At 41.0% G+C, this 18,624-nt stretch overlaps 1 protein-coding gene across 2 annotated transcripts; it reads left to right on the forward strand.

Moving 5' to 3' along the window:
* The first annotated feature begins 607 nt into the window (after positions 1 to 607).
* On the forward strand, positions 608 to 18,294 carry TNFRSF11B (TNF receptor superfamily member 11b). 2 transcript variants are annotated; one of them, XM_048940832.1, is made up of 5 exons: positions 608 to 914; positions 10,040 to 10,409; positions 14,982 to 15,176; positions 15,597 to 15,821; positions 17,114 to 18,294. In XM_048940832.1, the coding sequence occupies exons 1-5, from the start codon at positions 885 to 887 to the stop codon at positions 17,500 to 17,502; spliced, it is 1,209 nt and encodes a 402-aa protein (XP_048796789.1). In that variant the 5' UTR covers positions 608 to 884; the 3' UTR covers positions 17,503 to 18,294. The 2 variants fall into 2 exon arrangements, with proteins under 2 accessions (XP_048796789.1, XP_048796790.1); XM_048940833.1 differs by lacking the exon at positions 608 to 914 and adding an exon at positions 926 to 1,166.
* Positions 18,295 to 18,624: the final 330 nt, after the last annotated feature.

Consider the following 18,624-nt stretch of genomic DNA (forward strand, 5'->3'; position numbering starts at 1 on the left):
CCACAGAGCTCCAGGCTGGTACCTGAGGGCCTACCAAAGAAAAGGAATGCAAAATCATCAGTGTTTGATCTGCAGGAAAAAAGAAAAGAAAAAAAAAGCTCTTTTCTGATTAAAAACACCGCATGGGGAAGAAGGAAGAAGCACGGGGCCCTTTGCCCAAAGGGTGGCATGGGCACTTGGCCAGGCAGCAGAGCCGCTGCTGGCGTTCCCACGTCGGCAGGGAAGGGAAACCAGCAGGGTTTCTCCTTCCCCTCCACCTCCCCCTTCCCGACCTTTGTTTCCCAGCCAGCCCCGCTCCTGGAAATCCCTGGGCAACCAGGCAGAAAGGAGCCTGCGGGCTCGGTGGGGAATGGCAGCCCTGGGTGAGCTCCAGGCTCCCTGTGGGGGCTGGCTGTAGGGCCGTGGGGTCTGCAGCTCACCCGCTGGCAGTGATTTCTAAACACGTCCCCTATAAGCCTGACTGCTGAGACATGTTGTCCTGGAAGTGTGTCTCCCCACCAAGCCAGCTGCATAGGGGAGAGGGGGGGGGGAAAGACAGACAGACAGACAGAGCCCAATTAAACCCTCCCCTGGCCGGCCCCTGACACTCCCTCCTGCATTTTCCAGTCTGTGGTTACAGCACTCAAAGAGTTCCATTAAATCATCAGATTTTACAGGTTCCTAAAAAAAAAAAAAAAAAAAAACAAAAAAAAGGGAGAGAGAGAAAAGTTTGGTCATAGTAGGGAATGAGTGATCAAAGCTGAGCCAAAGCTTCCTGTTACACCGGGACTATATATATACCGTGTCTTTAATGTTGGGGGATGTCAGCAGGCTGCTAGGAGGCTGGAGCACTGGCTAGCTCTGCCTGATTTCCCAGCGCGCTGAGGTTTCTTCCACCAACCACAATGAACAAGTTCCTGTGCTGCACGCTTGTGGTAAGTCCCTTCAGAGAGGTAGATAGGGCTTGAGATGGATTGCAGCTTCAGAGATGAGGCAGAAAAGACACAGGGCTTTTCTATTGTATTTTTGTTGGTGGTGTTTTCCTTTGTTTTTGTTTTTCTTTTTCTTTTGCCTTTTCTTCATTTTCCTGGTGAACACTTTTTGTTTCATCACACTGGGCTTTCCTGGTGAGGTTTGGACACGTCTCACGTCAGGAAGGAAGCAGAGATTTTGATCCGTTTCTTAAGGTAGTGGCATGATTTACTTTTTTTGCCTTCTTTCTTATCTTCCTCTCACCTTTTGCAAGGCTTCGTTGTGCTGTACTAATATAAAATACTGTACGTCGGAATGAGTTTTAGAAACAGCAGGCTGGGATGTTTGTATTTGATTTACAGAAGCTCCATCCCTGCCTGTCTGTGTAGTCGTTCCTACAGTGGCACAAGGCAATGTCTCACATACTGGGCTGGCTTTCTTTCCCTGAAAAACCACTGTGACTCCAGAAAAAAAGTATGTGTGCTTATTTTGGCTAAGAAAATCCAGCTTCGTGTGTAAGAAAATGATGAATTGGGAGCTGTGTCTGTACTTTTACGGAAAAAAAATTATGTTATTAAATCAGGTAAAGCCCCTTATTAAATAAGTTTTTGTTTACTTGGTGATTTACAAAGATACTTCCAGATGCAAATTTAGAGATGTTAGCAGTGCAATAAATCTTTCAAAAGACCATTTAATCTGTTTAGCTGTGTGGAATTTTATATGACGCCAGTTTAATTAAAACCTGCATGCAGCCGGATACTGTGTAGCATCTGCTTGGAGACTATTCACCTTTTGGATAAGAAAACATTCATATGAAAACATTTAAGAAGTACTGTTCATAGTAGGATGTTATGTGTGTCTGCACAATAACTTGTTTCTCGTTTGTTTTGGTGAGTGCAGGGACATTAATTTTGTGGTGGAACACTAGAACTGAGTTCCAGTTATTCTGAAAGCTCTTTATAAATGCACCAAGATTTCCAGGATCTGATGAGTAATGCATGTTTATTACTTTCAGTAGGACTTTCTGAAAGAGCTGTTTGAGAAACAAACCAAAATAATTAATGGTGCAAGAGAAGCAAAAATTGTCAGGCTCGTGGTTGGCAAGCTAAAATGCAAGACAACTTTTTCATCTAAGGCGTAACATTGCGCCTTCTTTGTCTGTGAGGAAGCACAGAAATCTAATTTGGACATTTCGGCTTCTTATCTGTGGTTGCCATAAAGTGCTCACATTAGCACTGTGCTTCTACTTAAATGTAATGTGCCTATTCATGTTCTTTCTTAAAGTCATAGTTTTGGGTGATGTTCAGCATGATCTTGGGCAGTGGAGTCTCTGTGCTGAAATATATCACAGTGACAGGAGTGCATATCAGAGAGCTTCATCATTCAACTCTTTTTTTCTTTCTATTTAAAGGCAATTTATTTTATGTTATTGTGAAGTTTAAGTGCTGTTGGATGTTCCATAGCTCTGAGGATAGTTTGAGTACTCCTTCTGTAAGAACACTTGTAGGAGGCACAGCAGCAGTTCAAAGTTGTGTGTGTTTGGCTTAAACGCCTTGGTTTTGGAGTTACCATCACTGAAAAGGATGGTTTGGACATGATGTACTTTCAGCCTTGGCCTCTTTGCTGAAAGTTTCAGCAAGGAGACCTGCTGTGGTAATGCACGCATGTATGTGTTGTTTGTTGGAACACTAAAACAGCTTACAAACATACAAGCCTTATGAAATAGGCTGAATTGAAAGAAATTCCCCAGAGCTGGATCTTGTTACTTGTCACGTAACTATTTTGACCCTTAAACTTGACCTTTCTCTATTTTGGATCTCCGGGTGCATGTGACATGCTTTTTCTGGCCTGCCTGTTGGGTTTGCTGTGTGTAGGCAGCAGTGGCTTTGCAGCCTGAGAGGGTAGGAGTTATCTTTCTGTCTGACTTTCCTTCTTTCTGTCTGTCTGTCTGCCTGCACGTGTGTTGGATAAAAATAAAGCACCAAAGTTACCAGAAGAACTTTAAAAGTTGTTGGAATTTAAATTAGACACACTTCTCTAATCTCATAGAAACTTTAATTTTGCTCCTTTGGTAGTTAACTTTCATACTAGTAGATTCACTAACTGATGGTCTTCCGGGGGAAAAACACCTGTTTGCACATAGTATCAGCCACACTGTTTTGCTAGCTGATATTATTAGTTCTGTTCAATGCAACCTGTAGTCATGTTGGTATCATCTCAAGTTTGTGTTAGCTCCAAGTCTTGATGTCACACTGATGAATTACGTTCAAAAATAGGATTTATGGTTAAGATACATCTTTTGGTGAGTAGCTAGTTAGTCTTTCCTACTTTCTCCCAACACAATCGTCAAGTGAAGTGCAACTGTCATAAATGAAGGCACGCAGCTGCTTTTCAGTTGAATGTTATTTTCCTACCACTGGAAATGAAACAATTGTTTAGACCCCAAAATTGCTCTGTGAGTGACAACTGTGTTAGAAAATCTCTACAAGATTTGAATTGCTAACATCATATCCCAGGAGAGAAAGAAATAGTGGTCCATATCCAGTTTTGAATACAGACGGCTCGAAAGTGTCACTAATTACATTTCTTAAATAAGACAGTGGCCACCAGTCTGCAAAGTATCCTATATTCAAAAGTAGGTCCTGTAATATGCAAAGTGAATGGATTGCATTGAAATAGCTGGCAAAATGGTGGAGCAGCTTTATAAGCAGATCTGAAACCAGCCAAAATAACTGTTTTAGCTATTGTTGTGTGCCTGGTGCTAAACTGTGCCCTGCTGAAAAAATATTTCCCCTGGTCTGTGCTAAGAGAGCCTGCTAATTATGAGCTAAACAGTTCTGCGTATCTGTCACCCCAAATAATTTACACTTAGTGATTGCATGGTCTCTCACCTGAAACAGAGGGGGGATGAGGATGAAATATCTCCCAGCTGGCCAGATGGACATGGCTCTTTTTTCCCTAGATGAAAAAAAAATATATTAACATTGGCTATTTGCAGTAGATGGCCATGGATCAGACTCAGCACAAAGTGTCTTGTACGGGGTCTGCAGTGGTTACTTCCAAACTTAATGATCCTATGATTCTATAAGCTATTAGTTAGGTGAACCTCTTTAATGCCATTCAGTTCCATATTTTGTCAGTAGGATTTCCCTGGGTTCTGGGCATGGGGCATTCTGCTCTAAGGACAGAGGGCCTCCTGCCCTAGCTTTGTGCCAATACCTTGTGTAAAGATCAAAGTAGAAGAGCTTTGACTTTCAACCCAACGCAAACACTAGGAGCAATCTGACAAATGCCTTGAACAGTTATTTATCAAGCAGGAAAATATGTTTCAGAATAGTTGCGGAATGCAAAACAGAAACAGATTTATCTTTCTCAGAAAATTAAACATTCTCCTTTGGTCTACAACCCCAAACCACAGCACCAAACTATATAATAATATTTTCATATGTTGAAAAAACACTTTCTTTTCCTTCACAAAGCAGTGATTTAAGGGGATGATGCTTGAAAGATTATTGCTTTATGGGCTTTGTCTTCCAGTTCATTTTAATTCAACAAGAAAAGACAAGCAGCTCTTTGCCTTACATTTAAAGATGAAAGAAAAGGGTGTGTGCTGTTTTCATGCCCTTTTACAATCACATTATTTCTCTTTCAAAAGCATCTTCGAAGGGCGCAAATAAATGGAAAGCACAATCCTTTTATGTGAGGATTGAGTGTTTTGTGTATGCTGACTGAAGATAGTATGGAAAAATATTGCTTTAGGCCTAATGTATGGAGTGACAGAATCAAAGAAATGTTGTTTGGCCTTGAGTAACTCATTTTGGCTAAAGCATTGTAAGTACCAATACATAAACCCAGAGCTATTAGAATATTTTAAAACATGAGTCCAATTTTGATATCATCCTCTAAGCTAAAGACTCCAATATGGTTATCAGCAAGTCCTGCCTTCAGTTGTCTCAGCATATGCTTGCGTGGCACTGATTTACACCAGGACTGTGTTTTGGTATTTACAGTTCGTCCCAACTACTTGCATGGAGATGGCCATCCTAAGAGGTGCTCAGGATTTGCCTTACGGAGATGATGGAGGACTGGGTTTTTCAGGCCTTTCAGAACTGGGCACGAGGTGCCCAGCTGAGATGAACTTCACCCAATAGGCTGATAGCTGTAGTCAATGATGCTAGATTTTTTTTTCTGTTGTTTTAGCAATAATTTTGTTACTGATTGCATTTCGTATTTGCAGAACAAAATAAATGAACGAACTGGGGATTGTTTTCTTAAACTGAACCTTGCGCTTTGCTAGCATGGGAAAATCCTTTGCAATTCAGGACTTTCTGAATCAGTCTAACAGTTAATTTGTTGAGATGAACAAGGCGCTGAGTGTTGGGATAGAAAGGAAATGCTTATGTTTTAAAATTGAAAGAGACTGCCTATGTCTATTGCATCCATCTCTCAGCTCTTCCAGGAAACCGAGCAGCTTTCAGAAATGCATCAAGACCTATACTTAAACTACTTGGGTTTCTTGCACCTGCTTCTCAGTAAAAGGCTGTTCCTGGACTTTCTCTGACAAGAGAATCCCCTTTTTATTTGCTAACATTATTCTTTAACTGAGAAAATCCTTCTCTTGCCCTGTGTTCCCTGTCTGTACTGAATCTATAGGTACTGTTTTAACTTGCCAAGCTATTGAACAGTTAACATCTTAATGGCAATGCTCTCCATTTCCTTCTCATCTCTCCTGACATTTCTTCTTATTTGCATTAACTTCTTCTAAACAAGAATGAACAGAATTTTGTGCAATGTATTGAATGACAAATCCATAATTCTAGCCAAGGGCATTTTTGATAGACTCCAGCTTCAGTTTCTTAAGAGTTTAAAAGGTAAACTGAGGCCAGACTTCCAGTTTCTCACTTCTTTCAAGCTAGAACATGCCTTTTTCTCCTACTAGTGCAAGCAGGTCAGTGACAACATGATTTTAGGAGAAATCTTGCTTTCATTGCAGCTCTCAGGAAGATTGACAGTTCAGGATTAGTAAGTTCTGATCGACACATTTACAAGTACTCCAGCACTGCTGTTTCTTTACAGCAGAGATTCAGGAGTTTAATACTTAGTGTGTCTTTATGTGTGGGCATCTAGTTCAATCAGAGACTTTACATGACAGAGGATTGGCTTTCAACTTGGTCTTAGCGTGGCTTAGGAGGAGAAATGGCAGGAATGACATAAATACATTTCATTAGCATTTTAATTTGGTCCAGGAAGTCTTTGAATGGCCTCTCCTGATCATCCTTATTTGCTGCAGTTTAGTTTGCACAGCAGAGCAGACTTAGAGTGCGCAAGGTGGATTTACAAAAATAACCTGGATTGATGAAAGCAAATCCAGAGAGATGGACTCTGGAGACACACCAGATGCGCTGTAACTGCGTGGTAGCAGCCTAAAGTTAGTCCCAAACAACCCCCACTGAATCATGCTTCATGTGGATGTCAGGTGTTCAGCACCATCTGTTCTGCACCACAGATCTGCTATAACAGGTGACCTAACTTGTTATCCAAGCACAAGTGGGGGGATGTTCTTTAGCATGTCTTACGCTAGGAGACTGGACAACTTAGTGAACTTCCCCTCTGACTTACTCCGTGGGCTGAGGGACAGGAAGCTTTTCATTCTGTTTGTGCCATGTCACTGCAGTAAAACTTTAAAAAATACTTGATTACCTTCCACCACATTCCCTGCCTTTTTTTGCAAAACTTCTGAAAAATAGCTTGCCTTTATTTTGATGCTTGGCTTAGGTTCAAGGATAACTTCTGATTTTCAGGTTATATATTGAAACCCATAATAGTCACTTGTGTTAGCTGCTCTCTGTCTGAATAGAAGACAATCTTCTGTTATCTAAGCATTTTCAAGGGATCTATAGCAGTTCTATGAAGAAGGATGATACTGGAGTCTTGAAATGCACTTAGCAACATACTAATGGCTGTGCTGGGTCTGAGTAAAAAAATGATCCAAGAAAAATCCCTAAAATGCCCCATATGCTGTCTATAGCAAGGGTTGATACACAGAGGAGATGTAAGCGAAAGGTGGAAATACAGTGATATTTTTCCAAAACACTCTTTCAGACTCATGCAATTTGTGGTTTGGGATTTCTTGATTAAGAGCTGATGTTTGTGTTTAATTGCCCCTTATTTGAATGTTCCTCCTTTACTTTGTCCTGCTGAATTTTGCACCCAGCTGCTTACTTGTCTTGTGGCAATGAATTATGGCAGGTCGCTATACTGATAGGATTGCAAATGTCAAACAATAGTAGCAGTGTCTAATACAGCTCTGTGTTGAAAATGATGTATGAGATGTTTTGGTAAAATACTGAGATACTAATTGCATTCATAGCTTTGGTTTGACTGGGAGATCTTTAGCCATAATTATTTATGAAATGAAAGAGTTTCTGCATACATGAGGTTCAGCCTGCGATTGACAGATTATTGCAGCTGTATAATTTGTGTTTCTGGAAAGACAAGTCTGATGTGCTTTTCTATTAAAAATTCAAGGAAAAAAATGAAATGCAAAGACTGATAGTCTTGGTGACACTGATATATTAATCCTATTAACATGTTTATTTGTTACACTCATTTAGATTAATAGTATTTTGCTTGGCAGCTATTTGTTCTTCCAGAGTTAAAGCTTAGCACAGTCTCATACATACTGTTCAGGTATGTTTTTGTTCCTCTCAGTCTGGACCTTTAAAGTGAAATAATTTTTTAATCAAATGATGCTATAATGAAAATTTGAATCAGTTTCTCTCTGCAGCTGTGTTGAATTGACTTGTTTCTCATGGCAGTGGGCTCTTCAGGAAGGGAGTACCTCCATTTTCCCCCACAAAACACCATGCTCTTATGTCTGGATTAATGAAATTGAATTCTTTTAACCCAGGAAACTTGCCTTCACAAGAGGCAAGAGAAAGGCAGCTAATCCTTTCACTTGCCTCTTGTCTGTGATTTCCAATGTAAATTGCCAAGTAAGAAAAACACACGTTGTCGTTCCTACTTCTGCCTGTTACAGAGGCAGTTGATCAGCCTTGAAATGGTTCATCTAACCATTCAGTGCCTGAAAACGTATAAGCAAAAATAGAAAAGGCATGACCAGCTTGTCTGGTTGCTGTCCCTGATCATTTTCACAGTGTCAGATCTTCATCTGAGTTAGATACTGCCTTGGGTTTCCGTGCATATCTGCACAAAACATGGGTTTATTCTTGTCTTTGTAGCCTTTGTGCTTCATATTGCAGACAGTTGTGTTCTGCAAATGGAGTGCCTTGGACTCTGTGGGATGCTGTAGTATCTACTACAGAATAAAAGCCATTGAAGAAAAACTGACTGTTCGCATCAACAGTTGATGTGTTTATCAAGACTTCCTTATTACTAGTGTAATAGATGTAGATTTACCAAGGGTGGGTGCATTTTTCATAGATGGAAAGCCATTCACATTCAAAAAATGTGCTGCACCCTCTTGTTAAACAGACTGCATGGAACAGATCTAGTCATTTAAGAAAAATGAGCTATAGATCATCAGTAAACTTCAGTGAGCAATAAGGAATTTCTTACAATGAAAGAGGCCGTTCATCGAAAGTGCCAAAAGAAAAGTGGATTCTACAAGAGTAAAGAAAAAAAACCCAACAAACAGAAGAGAGAAGTTACTGAGCTTAGTCAAGAGCGGCCAGAAGCGGTGGGGAAAATCCATACTGTGTGCATTTCATTCTTTAGCCCGTCTCAGTACGGCTGTGTAACAATGGATTCAAAGACAGCATGAAAATGCAGTTAAGAATATTTTTAATTCCTAATTTAGGCACCTAATGTTACTTAGTGCAAATTCAATGACTCTTGTTAGTGCAAATCATTGTCCTTTCCAGCCTTAATAAGAATGCTGCAGTTCTGTGGCATAAATCAGGCCCTTAGTTGAAACCCCTTTAGAAAATTTAGAATCTGAATGACTAGGAAGAGTTAATTCCACATACACTTTGAGGATTGTACATTGGAAAAGAGGAAAATACATTCTTGAAATGGAATTTGTGACTCTGTTAACTCACTAGGCCAGAAATAGCAGTAAAGACCATCAGGGCTGGATCTTTGAACAGATACATAGAAAAGTTTCTTCATTCAGAGTCTGCTGCATGATTCTAAAATGTACGAGTTTCGAAGGGAAGCAAGAAGTATGTCAGGGTTCTCAGTGTGAAGGGCAAGCTCCTGGCAAACCCTTTGGGGCTGTGCTGAGGGAAATAAATGAGAGAACTTTAGGCTGGTGGGATCACGTAACCAAAATTTTAGTGACAAGACCAAAATGACGTGATATCAAGGCTGTCTCTACAGAAGGGCAGGGCCACCTCAGACCATGAGGTCCTGAATTGTGCCAGCAAAACAGACTTGGAGGAAGCAGAAGGGCTTTTGGCCAGAGCTGGACTGGGTCCTTGAGTGGTGCTGAGCATTTCCTGCCTGTGCTTTTAGATAGGAAGTGGAAGCATTAGCCAGACCTGTTCCAGTTTGTGAGAATAAATCCTTATCGCACCTTTAATCATAGCATTCTCTGCCTCTGTCTGAAGCTACCTCATACTACTGACAGGAACTGCCCTGTGGTGCCCCCCAGAGCTGCCACATTTCAATTCAAGATTAAATGGAAGGCAATGAAAGTCACTTATGTTGTTCTAGCTGGGTACTGTCTTTTAAAGGTATCTGTGCTACTGGTATGTGTCAGATTTGCTCAGATACTTGCTACTTCTTTTGTGTTTGAAGTGATTGATACTCAAGAACACCAGAGCGCATAATCCCTGACTTGCTATGCATGGAATGTGATGCCAACGGAGCTGACAGGCCAGGTCTGCAGGTGCCAAGAGGCAAAAGGTCATTGCCCAGTGATACTGAAAGGGTGGGAGAAGAACGGCTCAGTAAGATACTAAATTTTTCTCATTCTAAAACAGATGTGGGAGAGACCAGAAGCCGGTCTAACACGAACGTGTTTTTGAAGAGAGTGACATGGTTAGGCTCACCAAAATGTAGGTTTGTATGTGACTGTGGTGCTCACTGAACTGAAGCAAGCAATGTTTTCTTTTCCTGTGGCTAGCTCTTGGACATCTCGGTCAAGTGGAGCATCCAGGACATCTCTCCCCCCAAGTATCTCCATTACGACCCGGGGACATCTCGTCAACTGATGTGCAACCAGTGCCCTCCCGGGAGCTACGTAAAGCAGCACTGTACGGCTGCCAGCCCCACGGTGTGTGCCCCATGCCCAGATCAGTACTACGCCGAAGACTGGAACAGCAACGACGAGTGCCAGTACTGCAGTGCTGTTTGCAAAGAGCTGCAGTACGTCAAGCAGGAGTGCACGAGCACGCAGGACCGCGTCTGCGAGTGCATTGAAGGCCGGTACTTGGAGCTGGAGTTTTGCTTGAAGCACACGGAGTGCCCTCCTGGGTTTGGCGTTGCACAGCCAGGTATGTGCCATTTGTCAGGAAGCACAGAGTTAATCACTGCTCTGCAGTACGTTGGAGCTCATGGTGCTTACTGGATTAGGAAACAGGCTTGACCAGATGAAGTTACAGGACAGTAAATTACAAAGGCAATTGAACCCTCTCCTAGGCTGCCGCATTTGAACTGTAGCCAAAGGAATGTTTCTCAGTAGAATACCCCCTCCTCTGTCCTAATGGCAGTAACTTAATGGCAGCAGCAAATGTAGCAAATTGCACTCTAATGAGAAACATGATGGATTGCCTCTTTTAAAGGAACATTATCTGTAATGTAGTATTTGTGTGTGTGATAAATAATAAGGTTTTTCATTGTGAAATCTGCTGTTTCAAGCAACTGTGTATCTTAACAAACACCGGGACCACTAAGTGTTTGACACCAACTGTATAATTAAAACAATATTAATATAGCTCTAGAAGCACAGCAATATGTGGTAATAATTAATTACCAGCATCCTAAATGGAACTCTTAGGGAAACTGTTACAATTATCATACAAACTACTTTTTTTTTGTCAAGCAGAATGACACTGCATGGTACGTCTGGTGGGGATAGAGGGTGAAGCAATGCGTTCCAGTGGAGTGTATTCTTCATTTGAGACAGCATGAATTGTTAAACCAGTAGTAAGCTCTTCTCTCTAAACAAAATGCATTATTTATCATTTGGCAAGCGTTTAGCTCCAATATTTAATACAGCCTGAAAGAGTTATATACTGTCATTGTATTGGAGACTGGTAACAGCCCAAGGAAGGGAATATGGAAAATCAAAGCACCTCCAATAAAAACCTGTAGGCAGCCAGTCTCCAGAACTACAGAATGACTGCCCTAGGTGATACATATACAAAGTGAGAAACAAAAGGGCTGGCTGTAAATTTAGAGACATGCTGAATAATAGCTCAGGAGTCCTCTCTCTGGTTATGAACATTACGTTGCAGAACTAGTCTGATGTAAGGAGCAGTGTTACTGATCACCATTCCCTGAGTAATTGGCTGAGCTCTCTACCCTCATCCTACATCTGCTCTTGCCACCGTTAGGCATTTCTATGGCAGTGACCATGGTTCCATATTATAAACTGTCATTAACCTAGGTCTTCACATCTTGTGGCTTGGGTTAATGAAGTTGCATCACACCTTGACAGCAAGTCAAAAGGGGACACAAAATTCTCTGAAAGCCCACCCAGGAGACAAAGATATAACCCTACAAACACAGTGAAACCATAGTGGACAGATAAGAATCCCTAAGTTTGTAGCAAGACAAACTTTAGAAGATAAATTGTTGAACCATGTATTTATTGGAATGTCAGTTTCCAGAAGCCCATCAGAATGAACAAGCTAAACCTCAGCAAGACCTCAGATAAGGAATGAAAAGACTATAAGAATTATGTCCTCCTGTGCCAATAGTCAGGTTTTGCAGTGAGGCATTGGCTAGGAATTTAGTAAGCATGGACCACATTTTCTTCCCACTTTCTGCTACATTATACTGTTGAACTTTGTACTGATTTAAATTCAGAGGGAAGAAAACCTGAATATAGAAGAATACACTCCCACTGCCACACAGGGTGATAGTGTGGTTCAGAGCCTAGGTCAAAGCATAAAGAATTAGAAATGAAATCTGACCGTTGCCCTGCTGATGGCAGCTACATTGGGAAGATACTTTACTTCGGTAGTCCCCATTTCTGCATGTGCATTAAGGCTTTGTTCCTTGCTGCTGCAGTCAACCCTGTGTGTGGCAGAGCTTTCCAAAGCAATCCACTGGGAATCAGGACTTCTGCCAGGCTGTTATCTCCCAGCTGTGCTGCTGCTTCCTGCAGGAGAGGGGGATTCCAGTTACCCTGGAGGGAGCGGCAGAAGGGCAGCTGTGATGCGGCCCTGAACAAGAGAAGCCAGATAAGCAGTGAAGAAACTGGAAAGGTGGGGGGACTACTTTGTGCTCAGCAATGGATTGCCTGTTTATTTCCCTCTTGTGCTGCAAAGGTTACAGGGGAACTTCTGAAAGGACCAGCTTACCGTTTGCAGGGACTCTCCTCTCTTCCTCTTCCTTGCTGATGAAACACAGAGTGTCTGTAGAAGGAAAAACTGATATAAGTTCAGACTTCTCAGAAAAAGTAATTGCTGCTTGCTCAGGTGCGGGTGTTGGCTTGAGTTTTGTATCATCTGGAGTCTCCAGCAGTGTGTGTTGGGGAAGTGAGCGCCAGGGCTGCTGTGCATGCAGCCTTACCCAGAGCCTTTGCTGCTGGCTGCACAAATTGCAGGGTTTGGGCTTGACAGTATCTAGGGCCTCTGTTTTCCAGGTGCACAGCAGCTAAACTTTTCCCCTTTGTTTTCACCTCGGGTCTAATGGAAGAAGAGCTAGATCGTAGAATCAGACAATCCTTAGAGTTGGAAGGGACCTTTAAAGGCCATCTAGTCCAGCTCCCTTACAATGAACAGGGATATGCACAGCTAGATCAGATAGCCTGGGGTCTGGTCTGGCCTCACCTTGAAATTCTTCTGGGACAGGGCATGAATCGCATCTCTGGGCAACCTGCTCCTGTGCCTCACCACTCTCACTGCAAAGAACTCTTTCCTTATATCTAATCTAAATGTACCCTCTTTAAGCTTGAAACCATTTCCCTTTGTTCTATCACAGCAGACCCTGCTAAAGAGCCTGTTTCTTTTCTGTAGATCTCCTTTAGATACTGGAAGGCAGCTCTCAGATCACCTCAGAACCTACTCTTCTTCAGGCCGAACAGCCCCAGCTCTCTCAGCTGTCCTTGTAGGAGAGGTGTTCCATCTCTTGGACCATTTTTGTGGCTCTCCTCTAAATGCGTTCCAACAGATCTGTATCAGATCAGATTATGTATTTCATGGCTAGTTGAAAACTCTTGACTCTTTTCTCTGAGGAAATATCGCAAATAAATAAAATTTACTTCAAAACTAGAGCTGTAGTAAGCATCCACATGTAAATACTACCAAGATACACTAGATGGAGGCACTTTCATATTCAAATAAGATTGTTAATTATTATTTGCAAATAATATTAAGCATGTGCTTAAGTCTGTGTTCAGTAATGCAATATTGTATAGTAGAGCTTAGGCACTTGCTTAAGTGATGTCTGCATAACTGTGAATTAAGAGTGAATATAAAGCAATTAAAGATATTTCAAAGCTGACCCAGTTTCAGCCCCCTCCCTTGAGCAGGACTGCCACCCACCAGCTCAGGCTGCCCAGGGCCCCATCTGACCTCACCTTGAACACCTCCAGGTATGGGTCACCCACGGCTTCTCTAAGCAGCCTGTGCCACTGCCTCACTGCACTCTGAATAACGAATTTTTTCCTGTCATCTAATCTGAATTTCCCCTCTTTTACTTTAAAACTCTTCCCTGTTGTGCTATCACTATCAACCCAAATAAAAACTTAATTTACCTCCTGTTTATAAGCTCCTTTAGGTATTGGAAGACCACAATGAGATCTCTCCAAAGCCTTCTCCAAGCTAAACACGCCCAACTCTCTCAGCCTTTCTTTGCAGGAAAGGTGTTCCAGCCAAGTGACCATCTTCTTGGCTCTCCTCCGGACCCACTCCAACAGCTCCACATCCTTCCCATGCTACGGCCCCAGGTCTAGATAAAATACTCCAGATGGGGCGGCATGAGGGCAGAGCAGAAAGAGACAATCACCTCTTTCTCCCTCCTGCCACCACTCTTTGGAGGTAACCCAGGGTACTGTCAGCCTTCCAGGCTACAAGCTCACACTGCTGGCTCATGTCTGTACTCATATCCCTGACTCGAAAGTGCAGCATCTTGCACTTGGCCTTGTTGAACCTCAGCAGCTCTGCTTTTTGAGCTTGTTCAAGCCCCTTTAGACGGCATCTTTTCCTTCAGTCATATCAACTGCACCACTCAGCATGGTGTCATCAGCAAACTTGCTGAGGGCATAACAATGTCTTCTAAAGCACCGTGTAAATATATCTGTATGTGTATTAAATGTTTTTCATATATTCAATGGTACTTGGAGTATTTTACTCAAGCCAGGAAAAAATTCAAAATGTTGGTGGAATTATGATTTCCTGTGTAATTTTATACTTCAGAAGTGGAAATACTTATCAGAGGGTCTTTAGTTGATATGTAGTTGAGTTATTTTTGGCTAGAGCTGCAGTAATCCATTTGCGTAAGGTTCTCTGCAGATATTTCAGAGTACAGTTTAGCAGAGAGTCTTGTGCCATTTAATTATTTTACACAGTGTTAGTGTGGATGAAAGATGAAGGTCAGGCGTCAGATAATATCTGAATAGATTCAAGTAATTAGTTTCTTAAAGATCCTTACAGGAGTTGATAATAAGTGCATCTAAGAGTTCTGTTTATTCCATTAGTCTAGCAGGAGCATCATTCTCTGAAAAAATTATTTGTTTTTAAAACGTGAAGTGTTTTTTTTTCCCCGTAATGAGTCCTTTACAGATTAGAAATAAGAAAACGAAGTGATCACAATTTTATAAAGAATGTATATTTTCATTTTTTTTAACCACTTGAGTTCACATGTAATTGAGTGCATTTTTTTTCTTGTTTCCACAGGTACTCCTGAGAGTGACACTGTTTGTAAAAGATGTCCAGAGGGATTTTTCTCCAATGAAACATCATCCAAAGCAGTCTGTCAAAAGCACACAAACTGTAGTGCTCTGGGTTTCAAAACAACATTAAAAGGAAATGCAGTTCGTGACAACATCTGTCAGGAAAATACAGATACGTCACCTCAGAAATGTGGAATAGGTGTGTATCCTATTAAACAAAGTCTGAAAACATACCTTTGACTGCCACTAACATGAAAATATCAGCATTTATGATGAAAATAGCCATTTGCCTGATATGGCAGTGGCTGGAGTAGAGTCTTGATTCTTTCAGGCCAGACTAAATGGAACTCAAGCACAGAGAGCAACAACACTAAGGATAGCTTCCTAATTTTAGTGATTTTAACTGTTTTTCCTTATTACTCTTGCTGCATGCTGTGTAGTCCAAAGACAAGCAGGGCAACAGAGATGACACTGATGACATATTATTTTGCTATGAGCAGCCTGCTCTAGCTGTAGTTGTCCCTGTTCATTGCAGTAGAATTTGGCTAGATGACCTTCAGGGGTCCCTTCCAACTCAAATGATTCTATTATTCTATTTTTCTCTTTCTTTTTGTTTCAGATGTAACCCTGTGTGAAGAGGCTATGTTTAGGTTTGCTGTTCCTACTCATCTCACACCCAACTGGCTGAACACCCTTGCGGACAATTTGCCTGGGACAAAGATCAGCACAGAAAATATTGAACAGATTAAACAAAGGCACAGTTCACAAGAGCAGACCTTCCAGGTTTTGAAATTATGGAAGCAGCAAAACAAGGAACAGGATACGGTCAAAAAGATTATTCAAGGTACCTGATGTTGTTAGCACTTCCATTGAGAGAAACCTAATTGGCATTTTAAAAATTGCTTGGGATCGAATTCCTTCTGGTGATGTGTTATGCTCTGAGGAGGCCCCTCAGGGCTTGGCAGAAATTTATTGATGCAGTAAGCACTGTGAAGCTGAGGGAAGGAAACTTCACTGATCGGCTCAGAGAACTGACTTCTTCACAGGCACATAGGCCCTTGGGAGTACATGTGGTGTCACAGTCCATATTCCCTTTTGAGGCTGTACAGCATACGAAGAATTCTGATTAGACAGGGGAAAGCATTTCCCACTGTTTGTTAGATCCGAGCAGTGGTTAGAGGGAGCAGGATGTGTGCAGCTGAGAGTGCAGTTTGTTTTTATTATGAAATGGAGATTGACAGCTTGAACCAGGACATCTATACAGAGAGTGGGAGCACATGGGAATACAGAATACACAGACATGCTTTCTCTTCTTTTTCCCTTCCGGGACCTATTTGTCATACCAACTGACTGCTTTGTTTGTGCTGAATCTGCCAAGACAGGTGTCGAAGCTGAAGCAGTGCCGCAATGTTAACATGGGGGCTGTATGAAAGCCAGTCTAACTCTTGTGTAAGCCACCATCAACAACCACCACATTTGAATGACCTTTTGTCTACAGGGAATAGATTTGAAAAATGTTACAGAAATGTTTTGGGTTTTTTTTTTTTGCCTCTCCTTTTAAATATTTATGGCTATGTCAGATTGTGAGGTGTCTAGAACACTTCAGAACTTAAAATGACTACTTTAACAAAGCTTGCCTAAATATTTCTGAGGAAGAATAAATTTTTCATTCACTGGAACCAAATATTAGAAGTCCTATCATGTACACAGAACATTGTGCAAGATAAATGAAACAGGCTTATTGAAATAAATACTTGCTAGTAACCTTGTATGTAATTTGGGGCTGTTTGCATCTGCAAAGTTAATTACATTCTTTAGTTCTTTTCAAAATTGGAGCTTAAAAAAGCCAGTACTGCTGTGAGAACTACTTGAAATAAAAAAAAAAAAAAACAAAAACACAAACTGAGAAGAAATATTTACCTTGATATTTTGGAAGCTTTTTTGCAGGTCATTTTAAAGTTATCATGCACTGTAGAACCATAGAATGTCTTGGGTTGGAAGGGACATCAAGGATCATGAATCTCCAACCCCCCTGCAGTAGGCAGGGCTGCCAACCTCCACACTGAAGACTAGACCAGGCTGCCCAGGGCCCCATCCAAATTGTGCTTATGTCTCTTTTCTTTTTGCTTTCTACAGATATTGATCTTTGTGAAAATAGTGTCTTAAAGCATCTCGGCCAACCAAATCTCACCTTTGAACATCTCAACACACTGATGGCCAGTTTGCCAGGCAAGAAAGTGGGAAAAGAAGATATCGAGCGCACAATGAAACTGTGTCAACACGCAGAGCAAGTTCTGAAACTTCTCAATCTGTGGAGAATAAAGAATGGAGACCAGGACACCATTAAAGGTTTAATGTATGGACTGAAGCACTTGAAAACATACCACTTTCCAAAAAGGATCATCCAAAGTCTGAAGAAAGTCATTAAGTTTCTTCACCGATTTCCAGTGTACAGATTATACCAGAAACTCTTTTTAGAAATGGTAGGAAATCAACTTAAATCAGTGAAAGTAAGATGTGTCTAATTCAAGTTATTTTTTATTCTCCACTGACAATTTTTGCCTAATTACTGGCAGCAGTAATTAAACTGGAACGTTGTTTCCCTACATTATCTCTTTCTATTTATAAAAATGCCAGACTGGAATAGCTCTAAGTCTTTTGCAGTGTTCTTGGAGGTTTTTTATTGTGTTGTTTGTTCGCTCAGTTGGTTTTGTTCTTTTTTGTTTTGTTTTGTTTTTTTTCTTAATCAATTTTTGTAAAAGCTATTAGCCCTGTTGGTAACACTAAGAGCCTGATTCTGCATTTTTGCACATTCAGAGTTGAAAAGCCCCACTGTAGTCCCTAAAGGAGAAAAGAATGCTGGACCAGGCTCTAATGCAGTATTTGCTATTTATATTCTTTGAGATATAAACATTTTTGTTGTACATATTTATTAAGTTAAATGGAAATTGTATGAGACTGAATTTGGGGGAGAGAAATGAAAAGCACACTGTATATTTTCTAGTTAAACAGAAATGATCCCATATATTTTTCTGGCAAAATTTTGTAGCATGCTCTAAAAAAATGTTTATTTCTTTACATTTGGTATTTAAAAAAGTATTATTACTTAGTTTTATTTGTATAACTTGTGTTATCTTTGGGTAGGGATGTTTTAATTTATCCAATGATTTTATCTCAAATGTGGTGAAAATATAAGTGACCTGAATATTTAAATATTCTGTGAGGAAGTGAATGTATCGTATTTAAGAAGCTGGATTTTTACATAGAGTTTCATAATCTTATTTTATAAAACAATTAAATTTTTCAGATTGCTTTTTGACTCGTGTTTTACTCCTGACTGAAGTAGGGACTACTAACAAAGACATTCCCTGCGGATTTCAGTGCTTATCTTGGGCTTGGCTCTCCACTGCTCTCTGCCTGGTCTAGTAGTTCATATGTGAGCCAAGTAAATATTGACCAGCACTGGATTTTCATGGTTACTGTACAAATGTAAAAGAATGTACAACGTATTAGAGTGTCCAAGTTCAGAGAGCCTGGGTGGATGCGATGCAGCTGGTTACGACTCTATAGAGTTGTAGACATACGTGGCCAGCATCACTCTTGGCCTGGTGTCGTTCTTGGAGAGCTCACAACCTTTGCCCTGACCA

This window comes from Lagopus muta, chromosome 3 (assembly GCF_023343835.1).
Source record: "Lagopus muta isolate bLagMut1 chromosome 3, bLagMut1 primary, whole genome shotgun sequence".
In the NCBI taxonomy this organism is placed as follows: Eukaryota; Metazoa; Chordata; class Aves; order Galliformes; family Phasianidae; genus Lagopus; species Lagopus muta.